The sequence below is a fragment of the Hydractinia symbiolongicarpus genome, chromosome 1 (genome assembly GCF_029227915.1).
Source record: "Hydractinia symbiolongicarpus strain clone_291-10 chromosome 1, HSymV2.1, whole genome shotgun sequence".
In the NCBI taxonomy this organism is placed as follows: Eukaryota; Metazoa; Cnidaria; class Hydrozoa; order Anthoathecata; family Hydractiniidae; genus Hydractinia; species Hydractinia symbiolongicarpus.
The window spans coordinates 6,645,823-6,673,811 of record NC_079875.1 but is presented as its reverse complement, the minus strand read 5'-3'; the positions used below and the strand labels follow the sequence as shown (position 1 = coordinate 6,673,811).

Below are 27,989 nucleotides of genomic sequence, written 5' to 3'. Positions count from 1 at the left end.
CTTTCAATTATTGGTTTAAATGATAACTATTCTTAATTATTCTTTTGTTTGTTTAATTTTTTATATGCGTACTACAAAAAAAAGTTGAATAAAATTAAACTTTTTTACGTTTCGAGACATTTGACCAAAAGTTTAAGCTTTTCGAATCAGATTAACTGATTTTTGATACGATACGTGCGATAGACACTATATTTATACTAAACACCCCACGCGGATATGCGATTATGCTTACTGTTCCACCCGACGTGGAAGATTGGGTCTCCTGGTTAAATCTAAATAATGACCATGAATTAGAAGGTGTTTAATGACCCATTTAAAATACAAGGCAGGGCACTAGCCAAGAAAAGCATCCAAAATACACAAAAAAAATAAAAAGGCACTTTATAAAAGGTATGGAATCCATCCAAAATATTTTATTTCATAAGAAAACATGTATGTTTAGAAAAGCTCTTTGTTTGTGGTATATCATAAAATAAAAGTTTTTTAACTCTGTAACAAAATACCTTCAATTTATTGTGTAAAAAAACAAAAATCTTAACTTAGTTCCCAGGGTATTCGTGAGAGTCAAGGAATTTAGGCAAGAAATATAAGGTTTAAAATGTTTAAAGAAATCTTTTACACGATGCAGTTCTTGAAAGAAGCTCAGATTAGAAAACCAAAGTAAGCGAGTTAGGATATTTGTCTTGTAACCCTCGTCTCTAGGGATTTTGTCTTTATGATATAAAAGAAGACGGCGAAAAACGCTGGGGATGAGGTTGTTGACTACATCTTTCCTCTACAAGCCCTAATGCCGATGTTTGATGACAGGGTTATAAAGTATATACCACATCTATTAATATTCCATAACCTAATTTTCAATCTAGTTTATTTCTGTTGACTATATATACTTCTCAACTTTAAGTAAAGTTATGAATGTTTTATGCAGCACAAGCGACACTGATCCTACAGATCCTACAGGGTGTTCGTAACATCTCTTTACATACATTTTTTATTATCTTTAAAGATTCAGGCTAACCTTTTTTCATATTACTAGGTCCTTACCAACCACTAACTATTCGAAGAGGAGTACAAAATTAGGAGAGATATTTCGTGTTGAGTGTCCTGAACAATAAGTCTGTTTTCATAGCACCAAATTCATTCCCACGGCTCTTTTATATTTATGATAAAGAACTGTTTCCTCAACATAATATATGGATAGAGAGGCCTTGGAACGAGATTGGATAAAACTTGTTACAGGCCCATAATTTTATTTATACATTCATTCATTCATTTATAAATTAGTTCATTTATTCATTTATTCAGTCATTCATTCATACCCTTGAATTGAAGTGAAATGAAATCATTCTTTCGTAATTTTTCTATATTGCATAAAAGTTTAAAGTATACAGCATGAACATCCCAAAAATTCTATTAGAAATAATTTTCTTTTCTAACGTTTATTCATTCCATCAAATGCGGTTATAAATCAACTTCGTTTCAAGCGCCCGCTATGTCTTTTTTGATTTCTGACGGTTGCGACAACAAGCACTGGGAATGAGGTTGGTTACATGTCTTTATATTGCATAATATAAGAACCGTCCCAAACGTCTTATTTTCATGGCTTGTCGCCAAGGTCATTGTAGCTCGAAGTATCATTTAAAACTATGCCAATAAAAATTTACCCCCTTAGTCCCCAGGATTTGTTGCCTGATGCCAAATCCCCAAGGACTTACTTAATGGCTAAATGTACAGTAGGATGGAGACAAGGTTGCAATTCCATCTATGCAAAAGTAGCGCAGAATTTCTTATTCCGCCTACACTATTGAGTTTTCACCGCCCTCACGCTAACCTTTCCTACAACGACACGCTCTGACTCTAATTTGAAAATAAGTTCACAAAGTCAGCGTTTATCGGAACACTTGTTTAAGATCTATTGATTAGGTTCCTTGTAAAAAAGACTTTACCAAGATAATCTCTGAGTTCAAGGCTGTTATAAAGCTCAGTGGAGGAGGGTACTGACATCTTAAAAAGTCAACATAAAAGAAGGACTATAACGTGTTTGTTTTAAAACTGGCCGAAGTTCAAGAATTTGATACATAACATCGCAAAAATAAACATTCAAGAGTCAAGTTGGCATAAAAAGCAGAAAAAAGATACTTGATCATGTCACAACAACAAGGAGTACAGAATTAAACTAGTAAATAAATCTCACAACAGTAAGAAGAAAAATATATAAAAATGTATCCTTCTATAAATGTTTTAATGGTTTTGTTATTCACATACACTCGGTTAGTCTCCGCGGTGGAACTTTGTGAAAATCTTCAAAAGAATTGTGGAGCATTTACTAAATGCAGTAGGGTGTCCCAAGAGGTCAAAAAACATTGCATTAGACTGCTCGTAGAGGGTGAGACATTTCCAGTTTGTACCTCACGATGTCAAGAGGTTTTGACTCAAGCCTTAGTTGATAGAATGGGGCAGAAATATATTAATTGTGATTGTGGACAGGATGTACCTTGTCATATATTTCGAGCGCGTTTTAAGCGCTGCATGAATGCTTCAGTAGATGAAGACATGAAAGTTAGCTGCACAAAGCATCTGAGAGATTGCATGGACGATAAATCTTGCCACCAATTATATGGGAACTGGTTCGACTCGTGCAGAGATCTGATATTTAGTGACACGTGCAATGCTTCCTGTATTAACGCACGAAGAGAACTTCATGAACATCCTTTAGGGTTTAACCTTAAAACGTGTGAATGTGATGGAAAGTACGTGCATGATCGTTTTTGTCGTAAGGTACGATTTAAGCACGATAATTTTTGCAGAGAAGAGCGACCACAAAAGCAAGACTTTCAAAACTCATCTTCCAATAGATTCCATACGAGAAATTTGTTATCAATCCAGATTTTGTTGTTGCTAACATCTGTCATGTTGTTTTGGTAAACTTGTTGGTCTCCACTTTACTCCATCGTAGTGACTTTGTGTTAAAGCACCTTTAGCTGCCAAGAATAATATTCCAAAAAGAGTGATAATAGCCTTTCATTTAGATAAAAACAAACTCAATATGCTTAACGAGTATATATATAATAATTATAAGTAAAAATGAATAAATAAAATAAATATACGAATAAAAGAAAATTATTTTGTTTAGAGATATTTAGGTGCATGTATTTTAATGTTTGTTCAAGTTTGAACTGAGATCTTGCGATGAAGTTGTGTCACCACAAACATTTGACATGCTTCGATTCGCACTCACAATTCCCTGAGACGTATTTTTACACTCTATGGAGAAGAGCTTCAGAAGTTTGCCTACCCCCGTTTTGTAAATAACGGATTAATAGGTTTAGCTAGTTCTAATTAACTGTATGTCTTTCTGAAGAGGAGGAAGAAATGCATTGTTTACGTTTCAGTAAAGTCTTGTTATTGTTATTGTTGTTGTTGTCGTTGTTGTTTTTGTTATTGTTGTTGTTGTTGTTGTTGTTGTTGTTGTTGTTGTTGTTGTTGTTGTTGTTGTTGTTGTTGTTGTTGTTCCTGTGCAAATGTGTAGATCAAAAGTTAAAATTGTGTTCTAAGCAAAGAAAATATGTTGCAAAAACTGATGTAAATAATAATCAAAAAAAATAAATCTGTTTATGGGTTTAATACTGCTCTTTGTTTTGATATTAACCAAAATAGTCATCGCACAAAACATGTTATAACGACAAGGAAATTCTGGGATACGAAGAAATAATAAAATAAGGGTGTCAGTATATTGTAGGTGTAACGTTTGCTTTTCCAAATTTTAAATCTTACTTTTTTTATCTTAAGTATATCAGAATAATAATGGTAGTAAGAATCCATGAACATGTTGGAAATGATGCACGAGAAAGCTTGATTTTTTAAAACACAAAATCTTAGTCTTCTTGAAAATGCCTAACAGCGAGCTTTGCTTGTCGAAAGTAAGAGAATAGCCTGTCTGTCGGCCGTATGAAACGAATTTTCCTGACCGACGTAAGAAATGAGATTTTTTTCTGGCTGCGTGTCAATATTACGGTGCCGAAATTATTCGTCGAAATGTTATGAGAATTGCCCAAATTCTGCATCTCCAAAAAGAGGTCATTCAAAATTTAAACGAATTAATAAATATTAAGAATCAGATGGTTCAAATGTTAAAAACTTCAAGTATTTATATTTTTACAACTAAACACTCTCTCTTCAGTACGAGTGAGTGAGGGTGTGACACCAATTGTCGAACTTTGGAATCTAAGGGTTAAACGCATTTTTCCTTGCCTACTACTTGTACGTTGTACGTTTATCTTGGTAAAGTCTTTTTTACAAGGAACCTAATCAATAGATCTTAAACAAGTGTTCCGATAAACGCTGACTTTGTGAACTTATTTTCAAATTAGAGTCAGAGCGTGTCGTTGTAGGAAAGGTTAGCGTGAGGGCGGTGAAAACTCAATAGTGTAGGCGGAATAAGAAATTCTGCGCTACTTTTGCATAGATGGAATTGCAACCTTGTCTCCATCCTACTGTACATTTAGCCATTAAGTAAGTCCTTGGGGATTTGGCATCAGGCAACAAATCCTGGGGACTAAGGGGGTAAATTTTTATTGGCATAGTTTTAAATGATACTTCGAGCTACAATGACCTTGGCGACAAGCCATGAAAATAAGACGTTTGGGACGGTTCTTATATTATGCAATATAAAGACATGTAACAAACGTCCCAAGAGGTCAAAAAACATTGCATTAGACTGCTCGTAGAGGGTGAGACATTTCCAGTTTGTACCTCACGATGTCAAGAGGTTTTGACTCAAGCCTTAGTTGATAGAATGGGGCAGAAATATATTAATTGTGATTGTGGACAGGATGTACCTTGTCATATATTTCGAGCGCGTTTTAAGCGCTGCATGAATGCTTCAGTAGATGAAGACATGAAAGTTAGCTGCACAAAGCATCTGAGAGATTGCATGGACGATAAATCTTGCCACCAATTATATGGGAACTGGTTCGACTCGTGCAGAGATCTGATATTTAGTGACACGTGCAATGCTTCCTGTATTAACGCACGAAGAGAACTTCATGAACATCCTTTAGGGTTTAACCTTAAAACGTGTGAATGTGATGGAAAGTACGTGCATGATCGTTTTTGTCGTAAGGTACGATTTAAGCACGATAATTTTTGCAGAGAAGAGCGACCACAAAAGCAAGACTTTCAAAACTCATCTTCCAATAGATTCCATACGAGAAATTTGTTATCAATCCAGATTTTGTTGTTGCTAACATCTGTCATGTTGTTTTGGTAAACTTGTTGGTCTCCACTTTACTCCATCGTAGTGACTTTGTGTTAAAGCACCTTTAGCTGCCAAGAATAATATTCCAAAAAGAGTGATAATAGCCTTTCATTTAGATAAAAACAAACTCAATATGCTTAACGAGTATATATATAATAATTATAAGTAAAAATGAATAAATAAAATAAATATACGAATAAAAGAAAATTATTTTGTTTAGAGATATTTAGGTGCATGTATTTTAATGTTTGTTCAAGTTTGAACTGAGATCTTGCGATGAAGTTGTGTCACCACAAACATTTGACATGCTTCGATTCGCACTCACAATTCCCTGAGACGTATTTTTACACTCTATGGAGAAGAGCTTCAGAAGTTTGCCTACCCCCGTTTTGTAAATAACGGATTAATAGGTTTAGCTAGTTCTAATTAACTGTATGTCTTTCTGAAGAGGAGGAAGAAATGCATTGTTTACGTTTCAGTAAAGTCTTGTTATTGTTATTGTTGTTGTTGTCGTTGTTGTTTTTGTTATTGTTGTTGTTGTTGTTGTTGTTGTTGTTGTTGTTGTTGTTGTTGTTGTTGTTGTTGTTGTTGTTGTTCCTGTGCAAATGTGTAGATCAAAAGTTAAAATTGTGTTCTAAGCAAAGAAAATATGTTGCAAAAACTGATGTAAATAATAATCAAAAAAAATAAATCTGTTTATGGGTTTAATACTGCTCTTTGTTTTGATATTAACCAAAATAGTCATCGCACAAAACATGTTATAACGACAAGGAAATTCTGGGATACGAAGAAATAATAAAATAAGGGTGTCAGTATATTGTAGGTGTAACGTTTGCTTTTCCAAATTTTAAATCTTACTTTTTTTATCTTAAGTATATCAGAATAATAATGGTAGTAAGAATCCATGAACATGTTGGAAATGATGCACGAGAAAGCTTGATTTTTTAAAACACAAAATCTTAGTCTTCTTGAAAATGCCTAACAGCGAGCTTTGCTTGTCGAAAGTAAGAGAATAGCCTGTCTGTCGGCCGTATGAAACGAATTTTCCTGACCGACGTAAGAAATGAGATTTTTTTCTGGCTGCGTGTCAATATTACGGTGCCGAAATTATTCGTCGAAATGTTATGAGAATTGCCCAAATTCTGCATCTCCAAAAAGAGGTCATTCAAAATTTAAACGAATTAATAAATATTAAGAATCAGATGGTTCAAATGTTAAAAACTTCAAGTATTTATATTTTTACAACTAAACACTCTCTCTTCAGTACGAGTGAGTGAGGGTGTGACACCAATTGTCGAACTTTGGAATCTAAGGGTTAAACGCATTTTTCCTTGCCTACTACTTGTACGTTTGTTGTATACGATCTCAATTTTTTGTTAGCTTAGTAAGAAACATGGAATGAACTTTTAGAAATTTTTGTAACGTTTAAACGCCTTCCGTTGATGTTACCGACTTTTTCGGGACTGCTATCACCTAAGTCACCATTTTTGTAAAAGGTGCTGAGGTCGAGCTTGGTAAAACTGTTGCAAAAAAAGTTTGGGATAAATTTTAGTCGTACCAATAGTAGCCACTTGAACAAAATTTGTTTGACCAACTAAACTTGATCAAAATAGACACTTTCTGCATACCATTTCTTTTTTTAAATCGATCTAACAAAAGGAAATTTTTAATTCAGTAATGCTCAACTTTGTCAATGTTGCGACAGTAGGTGCCTAGAAATAGGGTCCAAAGACGACAAATTGTCGGCAAAAAGGTCTAAGGCTTAAGAATGGTATAATTAGACGTTTCTGCTTGTAGGAGCACGTACCAGCTACCCATTAGAACATATTATTACACGTTCATGTCAAACTACACTGAAATTTATTTATTTTTAAGCCTCTTCAGTTTCTAATAGAACTGTTACCAATGAGAGTCCTGCAAAGTCCCATTTGAGCTACGGAAGACCTTTTATAGTCTCTAGCATGACTCAGCCGGGGTTTTAAACCAAGACCTTTTACACTGGAGCTGAACGTTCTATCACAAGGCCACCAGTCGGTGATTCCGGACTGATTTAAAAAACTTTAACCAGCTGGTCGCCTTGTGGTTAAGCGTTCGCTCACAATGAAGTAGTCATGGATTCGATCAACGTCCGGATCACTCCAGAGACTATAAAAAGTGGGAATTGATTCTTTTCGCTTAGCGTTCATCACGAGAATAGGATTGAAGTCTTCGGCAGTTGTCTAGTTCAGCAGTTGATGGCTTCATACGAATTTTGTAGCGCAAAAGGGAGCTTTCAATGCACTAGGACTCCTTCTCAGGACCCTTATTGGTGAAAGCACTAATAGAACTGAAGAACCTATTCTGAATAAATAACAATAATAAAAATGATAAAATAAATTAGAAACATTTTTAAATGTTAGTTTTACGTAGCAAAAGTGATACGAAGTATTCAAGTCGATATCATTAGTTGTCCAGAAGTTTATATCTGTAGAAATATTATAACTTCAGAAGTTTTAATTACTCAGAATAGTATAACGTCACATGTAAGCTTGACTGCCAGAATCTTCAGGCGATGTCGTCGAACTATAAGCACCTATCTTGACACACTCAACAAAACTTTTATACTCGCTTAATTTAAAAATCTTCATCATTATCTTTTTGTAGTATTTGACTACCAGCTAGAAATATAGCTCATCGAAGGGTATGAAGTATATAGTTCAGGTGAATGGAAGTAGAAATTAAAGAGGGAAATCAAAAAACTATGTTAGTAAGAAAATAAACAAAGAATATATATTCAAACTCTGCAAAATTTTGAATATAAATTCAACTCCTTTCTGTATCACAATCTTAATTACAAAAAGGATACTTATCGTTTCCAGATCCTGTTGTCTCTCTTTTTATACTGGAACGAGAAAATTGCCATGGCTACAAACAGGTCACTCAGCCCTTTTGTTATGAAGACAACCAATGCATGCAAATACAGAAGGATCTCGATACTAAAAAAACTGGGAACGACATTGTACATTGTCATAAATTTTGTTTGTTGAAATTAGAAATAATCTCTCCAAGAATTTTGTTATAAATACGGAACAAACTGTACAGAATTCTATTTGATAAACATAATATTTTTTAAAAAACAATCCTGGTTCAACCTCGTCCCCAGGGCTTTTCTACGCCTATGATATTCTGACGGGAACGACGGTCTTGTTGCTGCTTTACTAACTAGACTTGATGAAATAAATGAATATCCAACATGATTTTATTTTACTCTGTGGAAGAAGGATACCACCAGAAAGCGCAGCGCAGATGAAAAGCAAATAGTCCTGGGGATGAGGTTGGATTAATCTGTAATAGTTTAAACACTAAACAGCAAAATCGAAATAATATTTATAATACAAACGAGAATGCTGGGGCACGCATGCGGAAAATGTAGGTTGTAAAATTTGCAATTTGCTTCGAAGATGTCAAGAAAAAGCAAACTTGTTCCCATTATTTCTATTTTTCAGACAATAAGAGAGTAGATACAGAGATTGTTTTATAACTTCGTCCCCAGTCTCTTAAAATAATAATCTTCAGTTATCTTATGGGAAAACGATTCTTATTTCTACTATATTTTGCGCTTGGTGTTTGTGTTTGATATTTACACATAAGGTTACAAATTATGCTGAGGTCATTTGTAAGGGTCATTTGTAAGGTTGATTCACAAGTCAAACAGGTCAAATTAAGTTCTGCAGGAGACATTTTTATTTTTGTTATTATTTTACCAAGGATTCTGTTCGTAATGGTACAGTTATCAATGAAATAGCCGCATCTCGTATTCGGACTTTGGCCTATAGATAAAGAGCTTTAGAATGAACCTAAAATTGAACTAAATAAAAATAGCAAAAAAAATAAAGAAAAATAATTTCCGTCGTCCTGAAAGAGGTTCAAAAAAAACTACTGAAACTGCTGCCACAAACTTACATAAGAACAGGTATGCGTGTCAAATATACCAATACATTTGTAAAAATCAAATCAAACAAAACACTAAAAAACCTAATTTACACTGAGTGTCATAAATTCTTAATTAACGGTTAACAAGTTTCTTTGCCGCCGGCCTCGATGCCAAACAAACAAGAACCACTGGGGACGAGGTTGTTTGATTTTGCTTGCTTGTATGCAGTAAAAATTTGTAATTACCTCAAAAGCTTATTTTTGTTTGATTTGATAAGTTTGATTACCATTAAAAATTACGGTATGTAAAACACAAAAACTTATCAACCTCGTTCCAGGGGCCCCTTACCTATCATCGTTTCGAAGTCAGAAAGATGCCCTTGTGCAACCTCGTCTCCAGAGTTTCTTGCCTTAGCAGGCAAGAAGAGATAGCGGCTCTGACATTGGCAAGAATGATAATATTTAGACGTGAACAATGAAGAATTTAAATTAGTGGAATTTAAGTTGGGTATGATACCTAAAGTAATTTTACATTTCAGGATATTAGGGCCTGCTAATTCTATGGAGAGGATTCCTACACAAAAACGATATAATCCCTATCATGTATTTTAAGCAGTTTCTGTTTAATTTTCTAGCACCTGCATGACGCAGCAACGAACACCTCCTTAGATGATTCTTTTTAACTAACTTCATGTTAGATGGAATAAAAACCACTACGATAGAGGGTGATCATTATTTACCAGCCCATAAACCCAGTTTAGGTAATAGCTTATAATATCTTATAAGTAGATTGATAGTTATGTATTAGATGTTAGTAATAATTTAAATTCGAAAGATGATTAATATTTGTAAAGTACAAAAAGAAAATCGCGAAAGATAATAAATAAATGATATATAAAAAGAAGACATGATTTGCAAATATAAAAGTTACCGCTTTTAACGCATGGAATATTTTATCGTTTTCTTGTTCTTTAAAATCAATTTTCTTTTGTTCGTATTGTTCCAAAACTATTTAACATATTTTATTCCAATGAATGATTCTATTGTTCATTCCTATTGTTCTATTGGTCGCTTTGTTATTATTCTTTTGTTCTGTTGTGAAATCGAACATTTTTTAATTGTGCACGCAAGTGTTCTCTGGAACATTATCACTTTGACATTTATGTTCATTTTTAACGATTTAAGATCTTTTGAAGAAGAAAAGAAAAAAATTGTTGCCTGCTTTTGATTATAAAAACTAGCTGATGAAGCATGTATGATGTATACGCGAACAAATGAGATATGAAGGGTATTTATCTATCTATCTGTCTGCTCCTCAGTGCATCTACTGTGTTTTTGTTTTAATTCGTTATGAAGCGGAACTATCTTTTTATAAGAACTTTGTTTGCAAGAACGTTGAGGCTAAGAATTTCTCAAAACTTAACGTACTCAGTCTGTATGCCTCCATAGAAATAAAATGCGAGTACAGGACTACTGAGAAAAGTTTTTTTTAAAAAAAACAGCTATTTATTCCCTTTGTGTTGCTACACATATGTACGTTTTTACAAAGAAATTAACTTCAACCTGGATGGGTAAAAAGTATATTCTGCTAGCTTTAACATCATTATTTTGTTTCAGTCTTAAAATATTTATCATGATCGCAAGTGTGACCATATATTTTACTATTTTTTAGAGCAACACACAAAAGAACATTATAAAAATAAGATTATTATAAGGTTGAAAAGTATTAAAAAATAGATCATCAAGTCTTAGCTGAAATTTAGACCTTTTTTAAAAAAAACATGTATTTTGTTGATTACAAAGGAGATTTTTATGTTGTATTTCTTTGGAATAAAAATACAGGCTGTTATGCTCGGTACAAATTAGGTTAGGGTTATTTCTTATTAATGAATTTTTAAAGCCTTAAAAAAACTTAGTTACAAGGTTATCGAATAAAACTTTGTGAGACAAAAGTATCGAGGACAGTGACAAAAAAGAAAGTTTTGCTCGATTAACACACAGTATTTTAGAAAAACAATCAAATAGGGGTTTTGGTCGGGAAGCATTTGAATTTTGGGATACTGCTATATACTATGCAGGATATGTTATACGTTATTATACAGCTACAATCAAATTTTAACATTCCAATACTAGAACTCTTACCATCCTCGTTACCAGGGACGTTTTCACGATTTTTAATCGACGTTTTTAATATAGGGGATACTTACACGGGCAAAAAAGAAAATAATTCTTGCAAAAAATGTCAACAAATATTATCTATCATCAAATTGAATGTGTATGCCAGTCTCTTCTCTATTTTTTTTTACCTATTTAACGAATTTTTTTCTTTAAATTCATTTTTCGGCTCAAAAATTCATAAAATTTTTATTCTTGCGAATTATTAGACTTGCTAACTTAGGGAAAAATAATTTTATTTTTTGAAAAATTTCCCGCGAAAATTAATTCTATATAAAATAAGGTTGATTCTCATCAACTGTATTTTTAAATTGTAACATACTCGAGCCTTTATATTCTTATAAACTATATTCTTAAGTGTTTAACAATCTTTAAATTTGCACTTAATATCATACTGTATTAAAATTATCAAAAAAATGTAAATTAAGAACAATAAAAAAAACTGAACAAATTTAAACATAGAATACCAAGTGAAATAGAAATACAGAAAAACTAATTTTATGATTGTCGGCGAAAGCGTATTGTTTCCCTTTTCAACCCGATTGCGCTTTAATAAGAAGAAGACGCACTTCAGAAGTACTATAACGAGGAACAATAGAAAACAAAAGCGATATATATTATGTATTGCTTTATTTGTTATTACATACTATTTCGAATAACATCGTCAAAATAGAAATTAAGAAAACAAAAATATTTTTTTGCCAACAACAGGTGCAGAAAAGAAAAGAAAAAGAAAACATTACACTCTCCTTCTTTGAGGTCCATTCAATGCTATCATTTCTTTCCAAACGATGATACTTTGCGTACAAAAAACTATCAAAGCCAGAGTGCACAAATATTGAGACTAGAGCTCCAATGATGAATCTGTCGCAGAGCTTGCAGTTTGCTTGAATTTGCAGCAATGAAGAAGTAAAAGAAAGCACACGGCGATATAAAAGAAATAAAAAACATTTAAATATAATTTTAACAACAATGGCATAAGTAGCAATTTTGCAGCTCTGGCGACAGTAAGGGTGTTGGTTCACGAACAAGAAATTTTAATATATGGAATATATATAGGTCTTTAAATTTAACAGGATTTTTCTGACGAGCAAAAGGATGGAAAGGAAAAAGCTTCTTCGACATGAGTTTGTGTTTTTCGAGCTATTTTTTACTTATTTTATTTAATTTTCTTTAAAGTAAAAAAAGAAACAAAAAAAAACATACAGTAGGTATTCATTTTTAAGCTTGCATTTTTTTTATTTTTTTTTTAAATTGTATTTTTGCAAAACACGTTATGAGTATGCAGCTTTATTGCTGATTAGAGAGTCTTACAAACCAGGTTATTTTGGACTAAAAATCTGTCCTTAAAAAGAGAGTCCTAAGAACAAGGTTGGTATTTGATAATTTTAAATCAGTCTTTTGAAAGATTCAGTATTTGATCGATCAGGTTAAGCTCATATCAAAGAAAAGAAAATCTTTAATTTACATTTCTTGTTACTTGCGTTAAGCCTTACAGAAGGAATAGCTTAGGAGTAGAAAATCTTGTCCCGAAGGCTTTTTGTTTTCCTAGGAGAGGGGAAACTAAAAACGGTTCTTTATCTATTTTGCCTAATGTCAAAAAGAAGCCTGAGTACAAGTTGATAAGTAAAGCTAATACTGTGGATTTTATTTTCTAGAAAAATAGTGTATAACGTCATTGCAACATTAAAGATGTCGGATAAATCAATGACTACATGTGCTACCATGTTGGTAGCTCTTTTCCAAAAGCAGAGACAACAAGTTAACAAACCACATAAAGGGAGATGCACCTGTACGTGCCACACATACAGTAATAAACATAAAAACATTACAGAGCTTAACAAAATGAACGATAATAAATTTTTTAATTGTAAGTGCAACCACGATTGTGGAAGTAAACTACGAAAAGACAAACGGAAAAAAACAAAAAAGAAGAAGATTGTGAAATTTCAAATTGAGCATACTGGAAGTATGAGTAGTTTGCAATCACCCAACCGCCCCACCTTACCGCCCACGACATCTTGTGATAAATTACGGAACACTTTATCTCTTTGTAAAAAGTTAAATGGAAAAAACCGCACTGAAACATTTAATAGTGTAAATACCGTAAGTGGACTTCGAAGAGAGTCAAACTCTTTAAGAGGACACTTTTTATCGCCTTCGATTCAAAGAAGTCATGATTTGAAGCAACGTTTATCCCGCGAACATTTTACAGGCAAGCAGCAAGTATCACCAAGGTAACTGAACAGATTTGTTTATTATGTATTTCAATTTTTTATTTTTTTTTGTTTGGAAAAAAGCGGTGTGGTCACACACACTATTGTTTCTTATACGGCAATTCGATGCATAACGTGTTCATTATCATAATGATCTAACCATTAATTTTGTTTAACGTAACTGCGTATAAATTCGAATGATATCATTATCATGCAAATTTATCTTTTTCTACATATTTGACGTCTTTTTCTACATATTTGACGTCCCTTTCTGCGAGGACGTCACTCTATCTTAAGTGGAAAACCAGAACTGTTTTTTGAGTGGCGTTGCAGTTTGTTTTAAAATTTTGATCAAATCTACTTGTTTAAATCTTACCTTTTTTTTCAAACTTCAGTGCTATAAACGAATTGTTGTTTACGAAAAAAGTGTGTATTCGCACTGGTCCTGAATATCAGTGTGGAGCATGTTCGTGAAAATTCTAAGGAGAGAATATACTAACACACAAACAGACACGTGCACGATTAAGCGGGTTCCTACTTTAACGAATTTAAATCGATTGAAAAAAGTAAAAGCAATCCTACTTTTGCACTTGATAAATATCGACGTCGATCGATATGGTCAATTGCGTTTAAGTAGGAACACAAACCAAAAATAAGTCTACCTTACACGAAAATTTTTATTTTATTTTTTTCTTTAAATTTAGTGTTTTCTTTTAGGATAAATGAAAGTTCGGACGACCAAAGGGTGAGTTTCATTGTAACTTCATTTAGCGCGCAGGGTGCGCTCAACAGAGAAAAGTCTTCGTAAAAAGGGCGGTTATTATAACAAAAGCGGAACTTCGGCCTGTTTTCTATCTACTCAATTGAAAATTTTGAAGTCACAATACTTCCTCTTTCATTGTTTACGCAAGGAGATGATGTTAATAGGTTACTTTGTGTATTTTACGGAACACTGTTATTTATTTATTTATTTATTTAGCCTAAATCCTTTTACGAATGGACAATACCATTTGAAAATATTGAACTTGGAGAACCTGAAGCATCGAGTTCAAAAGGAACAGTATACAGGTGAGTGAGACAAAAAACATTACTCGAACTAACGCTAAATATATCTTACTGTCAAAGCTTAACTGTATCTAGGTACTTATTAAAGTTTCAACATTTTATTTATCGTGTTTGATACAAAATGATAGTTTCCCATATATACATTTCAAACAATGGTTGCTATGCTGATAATTCAAAATGTCGTTAGAACTATTTTCGTATTGCCATCTTTCGACAACGATTGGCTAATATTGACTGTTTTTTGTAGAGGGCGTTGGCATGGTGACGTGATGATCTACACTCGTTCACACGAGACAAGTGAAGGTATTGAAGATTTCCACGATGAAGTAAGTGTAAAAAATTCTTGACATCCCCAGGATTTCTTGCCTTTTTTGACATCGAGGGCCGGCGGCGTAGTCTTGATAGCCGCCAAGTAAGCGCTAACGGCTTTGACATCAGGCAACCAAACTGGGGATGAGAATGATTTGTGGAATGTCTATTGTATCGTGTCGATTCACCCCTCTTTAAATACAGTTGGAAGTTTAGTGAACACTTTCAAATTAGCAATATTAAAAAAATACAGAAATATGGAGAACGCAGTCTTACATCGTTGCTATTGTCAGAACCTTCCCCACCTAGGTCGATTTTCATTTTCTTAAAAACAATAATATTCTAGTGTGGATTTTATTCGCTTGGTATAAGATCAGGTAAAAATGATCACCCCTCTCTCCTCATCTTCTCAGATTGTTGAATATCAAAAAGCAACTCCTGATCAGAATATCTATCTTATCCATAAGAAACAATATTTAAAAAGTTTAATAACGTGAAAGGTTTCAACTTAATATGGGCATTAAGACAATAAAATTGTTTTAAAGTAAGCTTGTTCCCAACTCCCTGGTATATTTTTTATATCTGTGTAATCTTTGTTTCCCTGTCAAATCTATGAGGATAGAAATTTCTATTTCTATCCTCCTGGGTCAAATATATGAAGAAAAAAAAGCCTGCGGTTGAATCCAGATAACTTGCAATGAAATAGCTGCTCTCTGTTTATTCAGGTGGCGTTGCTTGGATTGATTCGACATGAAAACGTTGTTCTGTTCATGGGCGCATGTATTGAACCTCCGAACCTCGCTGTTGTTACAAGGTTAGTAAACGCCTGTAAAAGAGGCGTTTTGTTAGTATAATTCAACCTCGCGTGAACACCCTTAAATGAAGAGTTTGGTTAGTAAACTTTTATCTGTCGTACACTTTTATAGCTTGGCATGTTGACATTTATATTTAGTTTATGCCACAAATATCTTGATTAGTAACTCTAGGTGAACACCGAACATTTGCCGACCCTTTACCTCCAGTAAAGGCTGGCATAATGTGGGCTAACAAAGTATACATCCCACTCTCACCCGATATTTAGCTTTTTTGACTATCAGCTCTTAATATTCTTCAGTTTTATATTGTTCATCAAGATGATATATGCTTTGTTATCAACCGCATCTTGTATCCTTTTTGACCCCGGGACGGCAATACGATCGCCGTCCCGGGGTCAGAAAAGATACAAGATGCCCTGGGAACGAGGTTGCTTTCCTATATTAAGATGATATCGACTTTGCTTTATAAAAATGATATCCTCTTTGCTTTGCTTTTAGTGTACGAAAAGGCGATACATTGCATACGTATTTACACACACGAATGACGTCATTTCACTTTGGCACAAAGTTCAGCATAGCGAAACAAGTAGCGCAAGGAATGGGATATTTACATGCTAAAGGAATAACTCTTGGAAAATTATGCTCCCGAAATATATTTTTAGAATCGAAAGTTAAAATCGGAATAACGGATTATACAATGACAATGACTCCAACGGTGAAGTAAGAGAATTTTTAAACCCGTTTTTTCGCGTGAAAGTATGTGGACTCTGTTAAAACTACTTCCAAAATTAAAACCGCTTTTTAAGACAATATTTACGCAGGAGACAAATAATTATATTAATTATTCTTATGTTGTCTGCAGAAGTTTAAATAATTTTAACTTTTACTGGTGTAAAAATGAAGGAGCTTGTGAACCGGTTGGGTTTCAGAAATCACGGTTTTTTTTCCCTTCGTTGTTTGTGCATATTTTTATTCACGCATGTGTTTTGTTCAACACCTGTGGCAGTACAGTGATTCATTCACACGCATTTTTTTTAAGGATACCAAAATTATCACGTGGATTAAATTTCGCGGTTTTCTCGAATATGGCAAATATTCACGAAATAAATCCTTCTAGCAATTGACCTGATGCTTTTAACCTAAAATTCCAGTCAAATATTCTTATAAAAAAGCGTGTACATCCAGTGACAATTTAATTTTGACTATTTGTAGAAAAAACTGGGGTAGTATACCAAAAGGACATTTGACATATCTAAGTCCGCAGTTGATGCGTTGCTTGCATGTGGATGGTGTCTATTTGTCATCCACTGAAAAGACAAATTCAAAATCTGATGTATTTGCATACGGGTGAGTAGACAGTTTGTTTAATTATATAAATAACTAAAGTCGGATAGTGATTATTGCCTTTTGGATGCAAGCCAACCAACCTCGTTCCCGGCGCCTGTTGTCTTTTTTCTATAACCGCAACGGCGAGACGAACATATTCGTGCTGAAATTTGATGAGAGGTTAAGCGAGGCAACAACCTAATTGTTTTCTTTATTCAAACCATTAGTTAAAGGTTCGTTTGTATTAAAAAGCTTTATAAGCAAGAATTGTCACATTTACATCCTACTGCAAAAAAAGTCATTTTCTCCTATAAGGCAAGCTAATGGCTTCAATTGTCAAAAATAGCGCATCATCCTTATTCGTTCAAATCTTCAAGGTGTATTTTGATGCAAATTGTTATTTTGCAGAACGCTGTTGTACGAAATATTTCTTGGTCGATATCCTTTCAAAGATGCAGAAGCTGAAACAGTTATATGGAAAGTATCAAAAGGAGTCGTCCAATCATTGGATGATACAGATTTTCCTTTGACGTTTAAGGTAACATTTCTACGATTGGATTGGCTTGAAAGGAAAAAATGAAATTTCGTTCAGCGAATTTTTTGATTATTATTAAATTTTAGTGAACGTTAAAAATATTTGATTTAGCTGCGTCTTATTTTTGAAATAATCCTTTTAATGTTTACGTATCCCCACTTATTTGAGTCCTCTAACTATTATTCAATGCTGACGATTCTGGAGCTCTTTAAATAAGTCTTTTTATGTGACTGTTAAACGATAAACATTTTGTACGATACCAAGAGCACCAAATAATGACAAAATCCTGTTAAAACATTTTTTCTTACTTATAGGGTTTAATTCAATCGTGTTGGAGTAACAGTGAAAATAACAGACCAGAGTTTCATGACATTCTATCAAGCATGCGCAAACTAAATATTCCAGTACGTATTTCCGAAGTAGTAGCAACATATCAACCTCGTACCCATTGCTCTTCTACGCCTTTGGAATGCTGATGGGAAGGCGCTGCCATTTAGTGTATTAGGCATAAGAGAGCCCAGGGACGAGGATAAATATGTTCCTAGATTGGTGTTGGAACAAAGATTTATACGATTGGTTTCTAAGCTGATATATCATAGCACTGAGTTATCTAATATCTGCAGGCATTTAATATCACTGTATAATTAAACAATATGGTGCTGTTAAAAATAGGATTAAGCATTCTTTGGATTTTTTTTCGTGAAAATCAAAGTACAATAAATTGAGAACATTCTTAACCAATGTAATAAAGTTGCTATAAAAAAAAAAAAAAATCAGCTTGTTATTATGTTTTAGGTAAATGTCGGTTAAGATTCCCAAGGTCGTATAACGTTCCCTACTTTTCTTTAGCGTTCCTTACAAAAGAAATTGAGTTTATCTGACTCTGGTGCAATCAACAAACAACATAGTAACCACTCCCCTCTTCATCGATTGCAAAGTTCACCTGCTCAACCAACCAGATGGAAAAAATCATGCTAAGTTATTCAACCTTCTTATTATTACACATGCATCTTTATTCATTGGGTAAAGTTTCAAGATGTTACAGCCGTCGTACTATCCAACGAAAGATTTTTTTTAAAAATCGGTTTATCTATCATAAGTGTGAAAAAGAGGCCTGGGAACGAAAATGGAGAATTGATCATTTACAAAAACTTTTTATGAAGCTTGTATATTTCTACGTATAAGCTAGCTGAGTCTTATAAAATTTGTTCCAGCAGTTAAAATTAACAATTTAAATCTGTAAATACCCTTCTTAACCACTGCATGGATTGCATATACTAAACATTCGCCATTTTGAATATTATCGTGTCCACAAATGCATGGATAGTGTGCAGAATAGAGAGTGATGTTTCAATAGTGGTTAGAAAACAAATATGGAGACATTTTATGAAAGTGTGATTTTTGTTCTTTGTAAATAAAGCTGTATTTGTACAATACTATTTTTCACAGATTATATACAGAATAAATGTATGTACATGTATGTTAGCATGTCTTTTTCTTTCTGTGAACAGATTCCCTCGAAGTTTCTTAAAAGCCTACGGGTCTAAAAGCTTACGGGTCTTTATGTGGAAGACATAAATTAAAGACTGCTAAGTTCAAATTCACATTTCAACTTTTTGAGTGCTTGGTAGAGCTGGAGAAGAAAAATTATTGTACTTGGGAAGAAAATATTTGCAGAAAAACTGCAGTTCTAGAAAATATTTTGGACTAGTTTTCTGTATTTTGTGTTATAGAAGAAGAATTTTCTGAGACCATATCTAATGGAAACAATTTGCGGGAAAAAACTTTATTACTGACCTAACCTACTAAACTTAATCGAGTTTTTAAAAAACAGCAGAAGTTTTTTCTACAAACTCTTTCTGTCCTTCATATCGTTTAAAAAGACACAGTGGAAGTTTAAATTTCGCGAGAATGAATTTTCGCGCATTTTGTGTAAAGCGATTTCAGCGAAATTGACAAAAACTTGGTAGATTCGCGAAAATAATTATTGGGAAAAAAAGTACCGTGGTGGAGAAAAAATTGGATATATATATATATATATATATATATATATATATATATATATATATATATATATATATATATATATATATATATATATATATATATATATATATATATATATATATATATATATATATATATATATATATATATATATATATATATATATATATATATATATATATATATATATATATATATATATATATATATATATATATATATATATATATATATATATATATATATATATATATATATATATAATTATATATACAATCTCTGATATACAAGAACTTTCGAATCTATGTGCTCTTTTTAATCAGTTGAGATATAAGAAACCGTTTTTTTATATTTTAAAAGTAAAATCAAACAAAACTTGACTCGTTTACCCAAACTTATCATTGAATATTGGATTCCCTCCGCTATGTCTTGCTTTTCTTATTCTCATTTGTCAGTTTTTCCGACCCAGGTCTTTTCTTTATGTCAGCACTTTTATGATTAAAACCAGAACCTAAAAACATACGCAAAAATGTCGCTAACGGGATTTTGAATTTTTTTTCTCGACTAACACCGATTAGTCGTCTCAACTTCCAAAGCTGCTAAGCCAAAACAAATTCTAATGCTCATGCTAGATATTTAACTTAGGAAACTGTGTTTAAAAACGCTTGGCCTCCGTTTCTGCAAAAGTGGCACTTCTGCAACTGCGTAGTTTTTCTTAAATAAGGAAACTGCGAATATTAAAAACTAGAAAATCATTTTTGCAAAAACCATACGATAAAAAATATACAAGATATAATATATTAGTTTTAGTGCTTGACATGGGGTGACTTTATAACAGTTTTGTGAAAGATCAGCTACAAAAAGTGCGAGGAAGAAGCACTAGTTGCAGAATAGGTAACCTCAAAAGTGCTTATTTTCGCGTCCAATTCGTTTCCAAACCTTCTCGAATGGTTAAAATGTTAATCTCATTTGCAGTGATAACCATATGAAAGCAATTACAAAAAAAAAGATAAATTGGACGAATAATAAAAATGAAATATAAGCGAATTATATAAAAACAATTTGTCTGTTTTTAAGATGAGTTTTCACAAAAGAAATTTTAAATAAGAAAAAATTGTCGTGGGTATTACTGTCACGTTAAAAAATAAAAGTACCCATGAAGTACCACGCACTCGCATTTGAGCAGTAATGATTTATTTTTATGTGGTTTACACTAAAAAAATTGATACACCCTATCAAATGTTTCTACAGTTTGAAACTCCCATTTGAGCTACAAAAATCCTGAAAACTTTGCCCAACTAGGCCAATGGCTTAACGCGGGGATCAAACCTACAATTTTTCGAACGTGAGTTAAACGCTCTATCAACTGAGCAACCTCTCCACAATCCCCTTTAAATAGAGATGTTTGTTATATCAGAGGATGATCAAAAAAATATATACATACCTCTACCTCTCGTTTCATTGTGTGGAAGGTCATACACCGTGATGGAGATTTCTGTTCGCCCAAACACCTCCTTAATAATTTCTTCAACCCTCCTCCACTCCAGCTTATCAAGGCCTGCTCCGATTTTGGGCATTGAAAGATTCCGTACAGCCTTTAATTTACAATGCTGATTCATTCTTTTTAGTGAGCTTTCCAAAGTTTGGTAAGTTGGCTTTTGAAAATATCTCTCTTTTGTAACCTGAAAAATCAAAGGGAAACAAAAAAAACCATTAAACGTTTACTTATGTATACATCTATGTTTTTATTTTTATGGTAATAGTTCTCAAAATCATTAATTTTAGTTTAATTACATCATTCTTTGGTCAGAATGGCACCACATTTGGAAGAAAACAGAACACCCGCCTAAATTTATTAGGTAGTTTTAATTTAAACATTCTTCGGGTTTGTGTGACCACAGTGTTTGGTTTTCCCCACAAATACACCAATGTCATTGGCAAAGACAAATTCACATGATACTTCTTTTTTTTTAAATGAAACTCTTATTGGACCGTTTAATCACAACAAATCAGTTGTGAAGTCCAGTTGTATTCCCAATGATTTTTAACTGTCACGCTTTTACATTAGAACTAAAAAAATACTTAGACCAAATTACCAGATTGTAAATATATCTTGAATCCCTTTTTAAGACAGCGCATCCACCTGGCTTTTGTCCTAAACAAGAAACAATAACAAAAAAATCCAGGAAATACATTTTTAAATCAGAAATAGGTCGAAATTTCAAAATTTGTAAAAACTTAATTCCTAGCCCTCTCCACTGCTTTTGCAGTACCAGCAATACACAGAAAATGGAATAACAGTAAGATAAGCATATAATCGTATATAAGGTCAACTCTTTGGTTCGCTTTGATCTTATTAAAATTTTAAACACAAACATAGGCGTGGAAAAAAAGTATATTTTTAAACTAGATTCTAAATTTTTGAAAATCCTAAGAGAAATTCAATGCCACAAATTACATGTAATTGTAAATAAAGTTCAGTGAAGCAATGCAAAGCAGACACAAATAATAGTAATGGCAGAATAGATAAGGATTCGAAAAAAGTTTGTAAAACAAATAATAGATAAGTTTTGTTTGTTATGAATAAACTTTGATATTTTTTGGATTTTCCATCAACAAATACCTTGACTCATAATTTCATCCACACCACCAAACTGTTTTTTGAACATAACAGCAATTCCTTTGCCCATCTTTGCATCTGCACTGATACAATGAGCTAAACTTTCACTTGCAGGAGACGTAAACAGGTCACCCTTAACGTACCTGATACAGCACTAAAAGGGAGAAATGGCAACTCTTTAGAAAAAACTACCAGGAACAGATACTTTGATGACAGAAATGTTTTGAGAGAATATTTCGGCCTTTTTCTTACACATTTTAAAAAGTTGCAATTCGCAAAAAAAAAAAAAAAGTTTATTCAGTGATTTTTAATTTCAGAAACCACTTTATTTGAATTCTTGAATGCAGGAAAAACTGCCAAATATTTGCACTGCATTCACCTTTTTAAGATGTCCGCACTCTTCTTGGGACAAGTGTTATAATTGCATAATCTTATCAAAAAATATACATCTTTTTCGATTTATTTTAAATTGCCACATGAGTTATGGCTTTCCTAACAATTTGAAGAGCTAAGTTATAAAATAACTGTGTTCTGTCAATGTAAATAAATGACCTTGCTAAGTTTAGTTTGCTACATTGTTTTTATTTTAAAGGGGCTACAGAACGGCCGTTACACGAAAGTCAAGCTGATGGCGACAAAAAACAAACTGGCTATTTATCCGGCATGTATGTAATTTACAGACTCGAACATATAGATATATCTAGAATTTTTATATTCTCCAGCCTTGGTCATGCTTTTATCCAGAATGAGTCTTGCTGAAATATTTCTTTCTAAGACATACTTTTTGAGAAAAAATATGGAACCAGCGAGCAAAGTGCGATGGTCTGTTCATTGCGCAAAACACGTTTGCCAGATTTTTAATATGTGCGCGGGATATACAGAATGTGAGCATTTTAACCGGTTCGTAGTCTCTTTAACAATAATAAATTGTAGCCACTAATTATATTAACATACTCTTTCATTAGTGGTAATTGGGTCATCATCATCATTCTCGGCTTAACGTTTGTTTTCCATGCTAGCATGGGTTGAACGGGGTATATTAATGACCCTCTTCCAATCTGAACTACACTGTGTTAGATCTAAACTCAACTTCCTCTGTATCAAATCTGTCCTTATAACCTCATGCCAAGTCTTTTTCGGTCTGCCTCTGGGCTTTGCCCCAGGAACTATCAAGTCTCTACACTTTCTTACCCAATTATCCTCCTCCATTTTTTCCAAGTGCCCCAGCCAATTCAATCTTCTTATCTGGATAACATCTTTAATTCTATGGAGACTTAGCCTGCTTCTTAGCTCATCTGAACTCTTTCTGTCTCTCAGACTGGCGTTACACATCCACCTAACCATTCTCATATCATTCCTTTCTAAACGGTCAAGATCTTCCTGCTTTACTGCCCATGTCTCACTACCGTACAACATAACACTTCTTACACAGGCCTTATACAACCTACCTTTTACCTCAATTGACAGGACTCTGCTAGTCAACAAAGGAAGTAACTCTCTGAACTTTTTCCAAGCAGAACCTATCCTGCAAGTAACACTTCTTCCTACACCCCCTTCACTGCACAACATATCAACTAAGTAACATAAGTTCTCAACTATCTCTAACGAGTCACTGTTGTACATCATTAAACCTGGAAATACTTCTTTCTCTATAATCTCACCTTTGTAACGCTTGCATACAAACTGAATGTCAGCTCTTAACCTTCCACTAATACTACTGCACTTCTTATGTACCCAATGCTTGCAAGTCTGACAAAAAATTGAGTTACTACCAACCCCTTTCCTGCAAACTCCACAAGGCCACTTTCCAACTACAAGGTCACACTTGGCTGCAATGCTACTAATCATGACTTTAGACTTTGCTGTGTTTACCTTTAGCCCTTTCTCTTCTAGTCCTTTCTTCCACTTCTTAAACTTTTCAACTAATTCTTTCATCGACTCTGCTATGAGAACCAAATCATCTGCATACAATAACTCCCATGGACAACCGGTTCTGAACTCCATCAACAGCGCTTCTAAGACTAGAACAAACAACAAAGGACTAAGTACAGAACCCTGATGTACACCAACATTTACACTAAATTTATCACTAAGTGAATCATTAATCCTGACACGACTTCTAGCATTGCTGTACATAGACTGTACCATCGTAAGTAGCCACTCATCCACACCTAATTTTCTCATAGCCCACCAAATAACTTTACGTGGCACTCTATCAAAAGCTTTCTCTAAATCTACAAAGGCAAAACAGAGATTCTTTCTCTTTCCTAAATACTTTTCCTGAAGCTGTCTGAGTAAAAATATTGCATCTGTTGTGCCACGCCCTGGAACAAAACCAAATTGCATTTTATCTATATCAATCCTTTCTCTAAGTAACTTATCAATCACTCTTTCAATAACTTTCATTACTTGATCAACCAACTTCAAACCTCTATAGTTACCCCTTTCTAATGCATCACCCTTGCCCTTGAAACAATTCACTATTACACTCGACTGCCACTCACTCGGAATAGCACCATCATTTATAATCTGGTTAGCAAGACTTTTAATAAGCTCAACTCCAATATATCCAGATGCTTTTACCATCTCTGCAACAATACATGATACTCTTGCAGCCTTGCCAATCTTCAATTTCCTAATAGCCTCCACTACCCATTATGTCTTGATCTGCATAGCTGGCCCTTTTACAACATCATCATCAGACAAATTATCCTCCTCCCAATCAAACTCAGTGTTAAGCAACCTCTGATAATAATTCTTCCAAGCTACCCTTTTCTCCTCCTCTGTGCTAGCCAAAACACCTTCATCAATAAGTATACATATCTCACCTACAACATCTTGGTTAGTCTTCTTCATTTACTTGCTATCTTGAATACCTCATTGCGCTGGTCTTCCCTTCTTAACACATCTGCAAATCTGTTTCTCTCTGCTTTTGATTTTGCCTTATGCACTGCTGTAGGAGCACGACGCTTAGCTTCTAAGTAAATATTTTTACTACCACCTGACTTCCACTCTTTTCAAAGTTTCCTCTTTTCCTTTATACACTGGTCAACCTCATTATTCCACCACTAGTCTGTCTATGTCTAGCTGGTCCTTTCGTCCACCCACAGGTATCATCAGAAGCTTCTAGAAGACAATTCTTCAAAGTAGTCCAAGTACTTTCAACATTGTCACTATCACATTGACCATTGTGGGCTAACTGCTGAACTTTTGCACTAAATTGTCTTGCTACAATCTCTTCCTTCAGCTTCCAGACTTGGGTAATTGCATATTTTTTACCATCAATTCCTATGGGGGAGAGTCACAAAGTGATAGGAAATTCCGAAAACACAGTTATTCTAAAATATGTATATACACAATACATTCTTCACGACAACAGCAAGGCAAAGGTGTGTTTGAAAGGAATATCAAGAGGTAGCTCAGTGTGCCAAAGAAGCTGGCTTTGAGTAATATAAAACATTTAATTTATTGGGAATTATAATAAAAACTTCTGTTGATATATTTCTATGACTCATTTATTCATTTTGCCAAATGGTATGTTTATGATCATAAGAATTGTGCAATGAAATGCAGTGGCGGTCCCGCAGGCAAAGAGAAATTGGGATTAGTTTATGTGACACATTTGAATGTCCTGATTATTACGTTTCAACATTTTTTATCACATTTTGTAACAAAAATCTAAATATGTCTTCTAATTTAAGTTTGTGAAAAAAATTATACACCCACCCATGTATTAATGAGTGGATTGGCAACTCTTTTTATCCAATAAAAAAGCATTATACAATATTTTTGAAATATATTTGTCTAGACATCTGGACAAACAGCATATTTAAATAGTCAAATTTTCTTCTTTACAAAGATTAAAATATTATTGCATATTTTTGCTGCATTCCAACACAATGACAGTGTCTTGTGCAACAAAAAATACATTGCATGCACAGGCCTATCAATAAGGGGAGAGCAATTGCTCTTGCTTACGCAAAAACTCGCCCTATTTTGAGAAATTAGAAACTAGCCCTTAATTGCTCCCCAATTCCAAAAAGAGTTTTTTCTGACTGAGAAATATCAATTCATTTAACACGGAAACTAATGTCCTCTTTCTTATTATTTACAGTGAGAAAAGAATAAAACATATAAAAATGATAAATATAATGGAAAAAAAGACTTTGTGATAACATATGGTTATAAACTTATTCTATTTATTCAAATTGTTTGGCCAATTTAAATTAACTTAGGATCACTAATTTTCACAGGTACTTATTTTAGAGAGTAAAAAAAAACTATACTTCGTAGGTATTAATTTTCGCTAATCAAAAAATTTTTGCGAGTATTAATTTTCACGAATTGTTCGTATTTTGAGTTTTCGCAAGAATTGATTTTCGCGGTAGTAGACTTTAAATAAAAAAATGTAATTTATTAACTTCACATTCCACAAGAAACCTACCAAAATGGAAAATTGAAGCAATTAAAACATATCCATGAGAACGATTTTGTTTGAATCAGCAAATGTACACCGTGCGTGGCTTTGTCAAGCACAAAAAATAAAAAGAAGGCAGGAGTTCGGTCAAGAGACATTCGAGAAATATTTGGGAAGAAAAACAAATGATGTGATAAAGTTGTAGTCAATTGGGTTTTGGGAATATATGCGTGGTATTTTTAAGGTTGTCTTGTTTATCATCTCTACAAGATAAATTTGGCTGTTTTCACAGGTATTAATTTTTTGCAAATTTCAATTGAAAAAGAAATTTGCAGGTATTACTTTTCGTGAATTTAACATCGCAAAATATTTCGCAGGCATACAATTGGTCAAAAAACAGCAAAATTCTCGAAAAAATGTACCCGTGAAAATTAGTACTCCTAAGGTATTTCAACCTTCGGGGAGCGATTTATTGCTTGGGTGTAATTTTCTTATTGATAGGCCTGTGTGCAATCACATTGTTACCTACTTTAGGATCTCTTTATTGTTCATGGTTTCTGGAACGGATTTATTTTTGCTAATCGAAAAACCAGGGGGAGAAATTCTGCTGACCATACTTAATGGAGCGAAAAAAAAGTTTTGCTCATGTTGTGGTGACAGAAGCACAGTTCTTCAGGACATGTGGTTAGTATACATTAGGTTTACCTTAGTCATTGACAATATCTAGTAGAGCCTGACACTCAGGGCATGAAGACGCCTATAATGCATATCCGGATGCTCAGGATATCCGTTATATATTTGTGCTTTTTATGAAGCATTCCTACCTATCCCTAACGTTTTTATAAATAGTCCAGCACATACAGAATGGTTGTAACAACTCATTCCAATAGAAATACATTGTTTCTATCAATTTTGTGTTAATATTCTGGAAAACAAAGAAATTAAACTTTTTTTGCAAGGAATTCAGGATGTGGACATGACATATTTCCGATGGTGGCCATAGCTCCTCTTAAAATCCAGGGGTTTCTTGTTCGTTCTGCCAATATTTTATAAAATAAAATTTAGCTACATAATATATTATGTACCTCAGTAATCCTAAGAGTCATTTACTCGTCATTTACTTGTTTATTCTAAGCATTAAAAACATAAATTGTGAAAAAATAAAGCTAACCCTAATGACCTTTTCTGAAGAAGAAGACGACGCCATATTTTATGTAAAAATCCAATGCTTGTGACGTGATGTTTTGGCATCCAACGAAAAAGAAAGTGATCAATTCCACGTATTTTGACTCTATGAGACGCTAGAAAGTATGGCACGAGACAAAATAATCAAGTTCG

At 33.5% G+C, this 27,989-nt stretch overlaps 3 protein-coding genes across 7 annotated transcripts; 2 read left to right on the top strand and 1 right to left on the bottom strand.

Annotated features, from left to right (window-relative positions):
- Positions 1-2,241: 2,241 nt before the first annotated feature.
- On the top strand, positions 2,242-2,922 carry LOC130644999 (uncharacterized). Its single transcript, XM_057450865.1, has one exon. The coding sequence runs from the start codon at positions 2,242-2,244 to the stop codon at positions 2,920-2,922; it is 681 nt and encodes a 226-aa protein (XP_057306848.1).
- Positions 2,923-12,237: 9,315 nt separating this feature from the next.
- Positions 12,238-19,087, top strand: LOC130635069 (kinase suppressor of Ras 2-like). Its single transcript, XM_057444669.1, has 10 exons — positions 12,238-13,578; positions 14,275-14,302; positions 14,537-14,625; positions 14,870-14,948; positions 15,657-15,745; positions 16,245-16,466; positions 16,959-17,093; positions 17,481-17,610; positions 17,922-18,011; positions 18,457-19,087. The coding sequence occupies exons 1-10, from the start codon at positions 13,034-13,036 to the stop codon at positions 18,583-18,585; spliced, it is 1,536 nt and encodes a 511-aa protein (XP_057300652.1). The 5' UTR covers positions 12,238-13,033; the 3' UTR covers positions 18,586-19,087.
- An 828-nt stretch (positions 19,088-19,915) lies between these two features.
- On the bottom strand, positions 19,916-27,973 carry LOC130634949 (ADP-ribose glycohydrolase OARD1-like). 5 transcript variants are annotated; one of them, XM_057444661.1, is made up of 5 exons: positions 27,832-27,973; positions 22,238-22,388; positions 21,711-21,769; positions 21,059-21,296; positions 19,916-20,125 (listed from the first exon to the last, which is right to left on the bottom strand). In XM_057444661.1, the coding sequence occupies exons 1-5, from the start codon at positions 27,856-27,858 to the stop codon at positions 20,037-20,039; spliced, it is 564 nt and encodes a 187-aa protein (XP_057300644.1). In that variant the 5' UTR covers positions 27,859-27,973; the 3' UTR covers positions 19,916-20,036. The 5 variants fall into 5 exon arrangements, with proteins under 5 accessions (XP_057300644.1, XP_057300643.1, XP_057300646.1 ...); XM_057444660.1 differs by having other exon boundaries at positions 27,823-27,941; XM_057444663.1 differs by lacking the exon at positions 27,832-27,973 and adding an exon at positions 27,737-27,772.
- Positions 27,974-27,989: the final 16 nt, after the last annotated feature.

Excerpts from the sequence above, each read along its gene's own strand:
- LOC130644999 (XM_057450865.1), top strand. The coding sequence starts at position 2,242 with ATGGTTTTGTTATTCACATACACTCGGTTAGTCTCCGCGGTGGAACTT.
- LOC130635069 (XM_057444669.1), top strand. The coding sequence starts at position 13,034 with ATGTCGGATAAATCAATGACTACATGTGCTACCATGTTGGTAGCTCTT. Across the intron at positions 14,626-14,869 it reads TCAAAAGGAACAGTATACAG|AGGGCGTTGGCATGGTGACG; the intron begins GTGAGTGAGACA and ends TGTTTTTTGTAG. Across the intron at positions 18,012-18,456 it reads TGCGCAAACTAAATATTCCA|CGTTCCTTACAAAAGAAATT; the intron begins GTACGTATTTCC and ends ACTTTTCTTTAG.
- LOC130634949 (XM_057444659.1), bottom strand. The coding sequence starts at position 24,820 with ATGGTAAAAGCATCTGGATATATTGGAGTTGAGCTTATTAAAAGTCTT.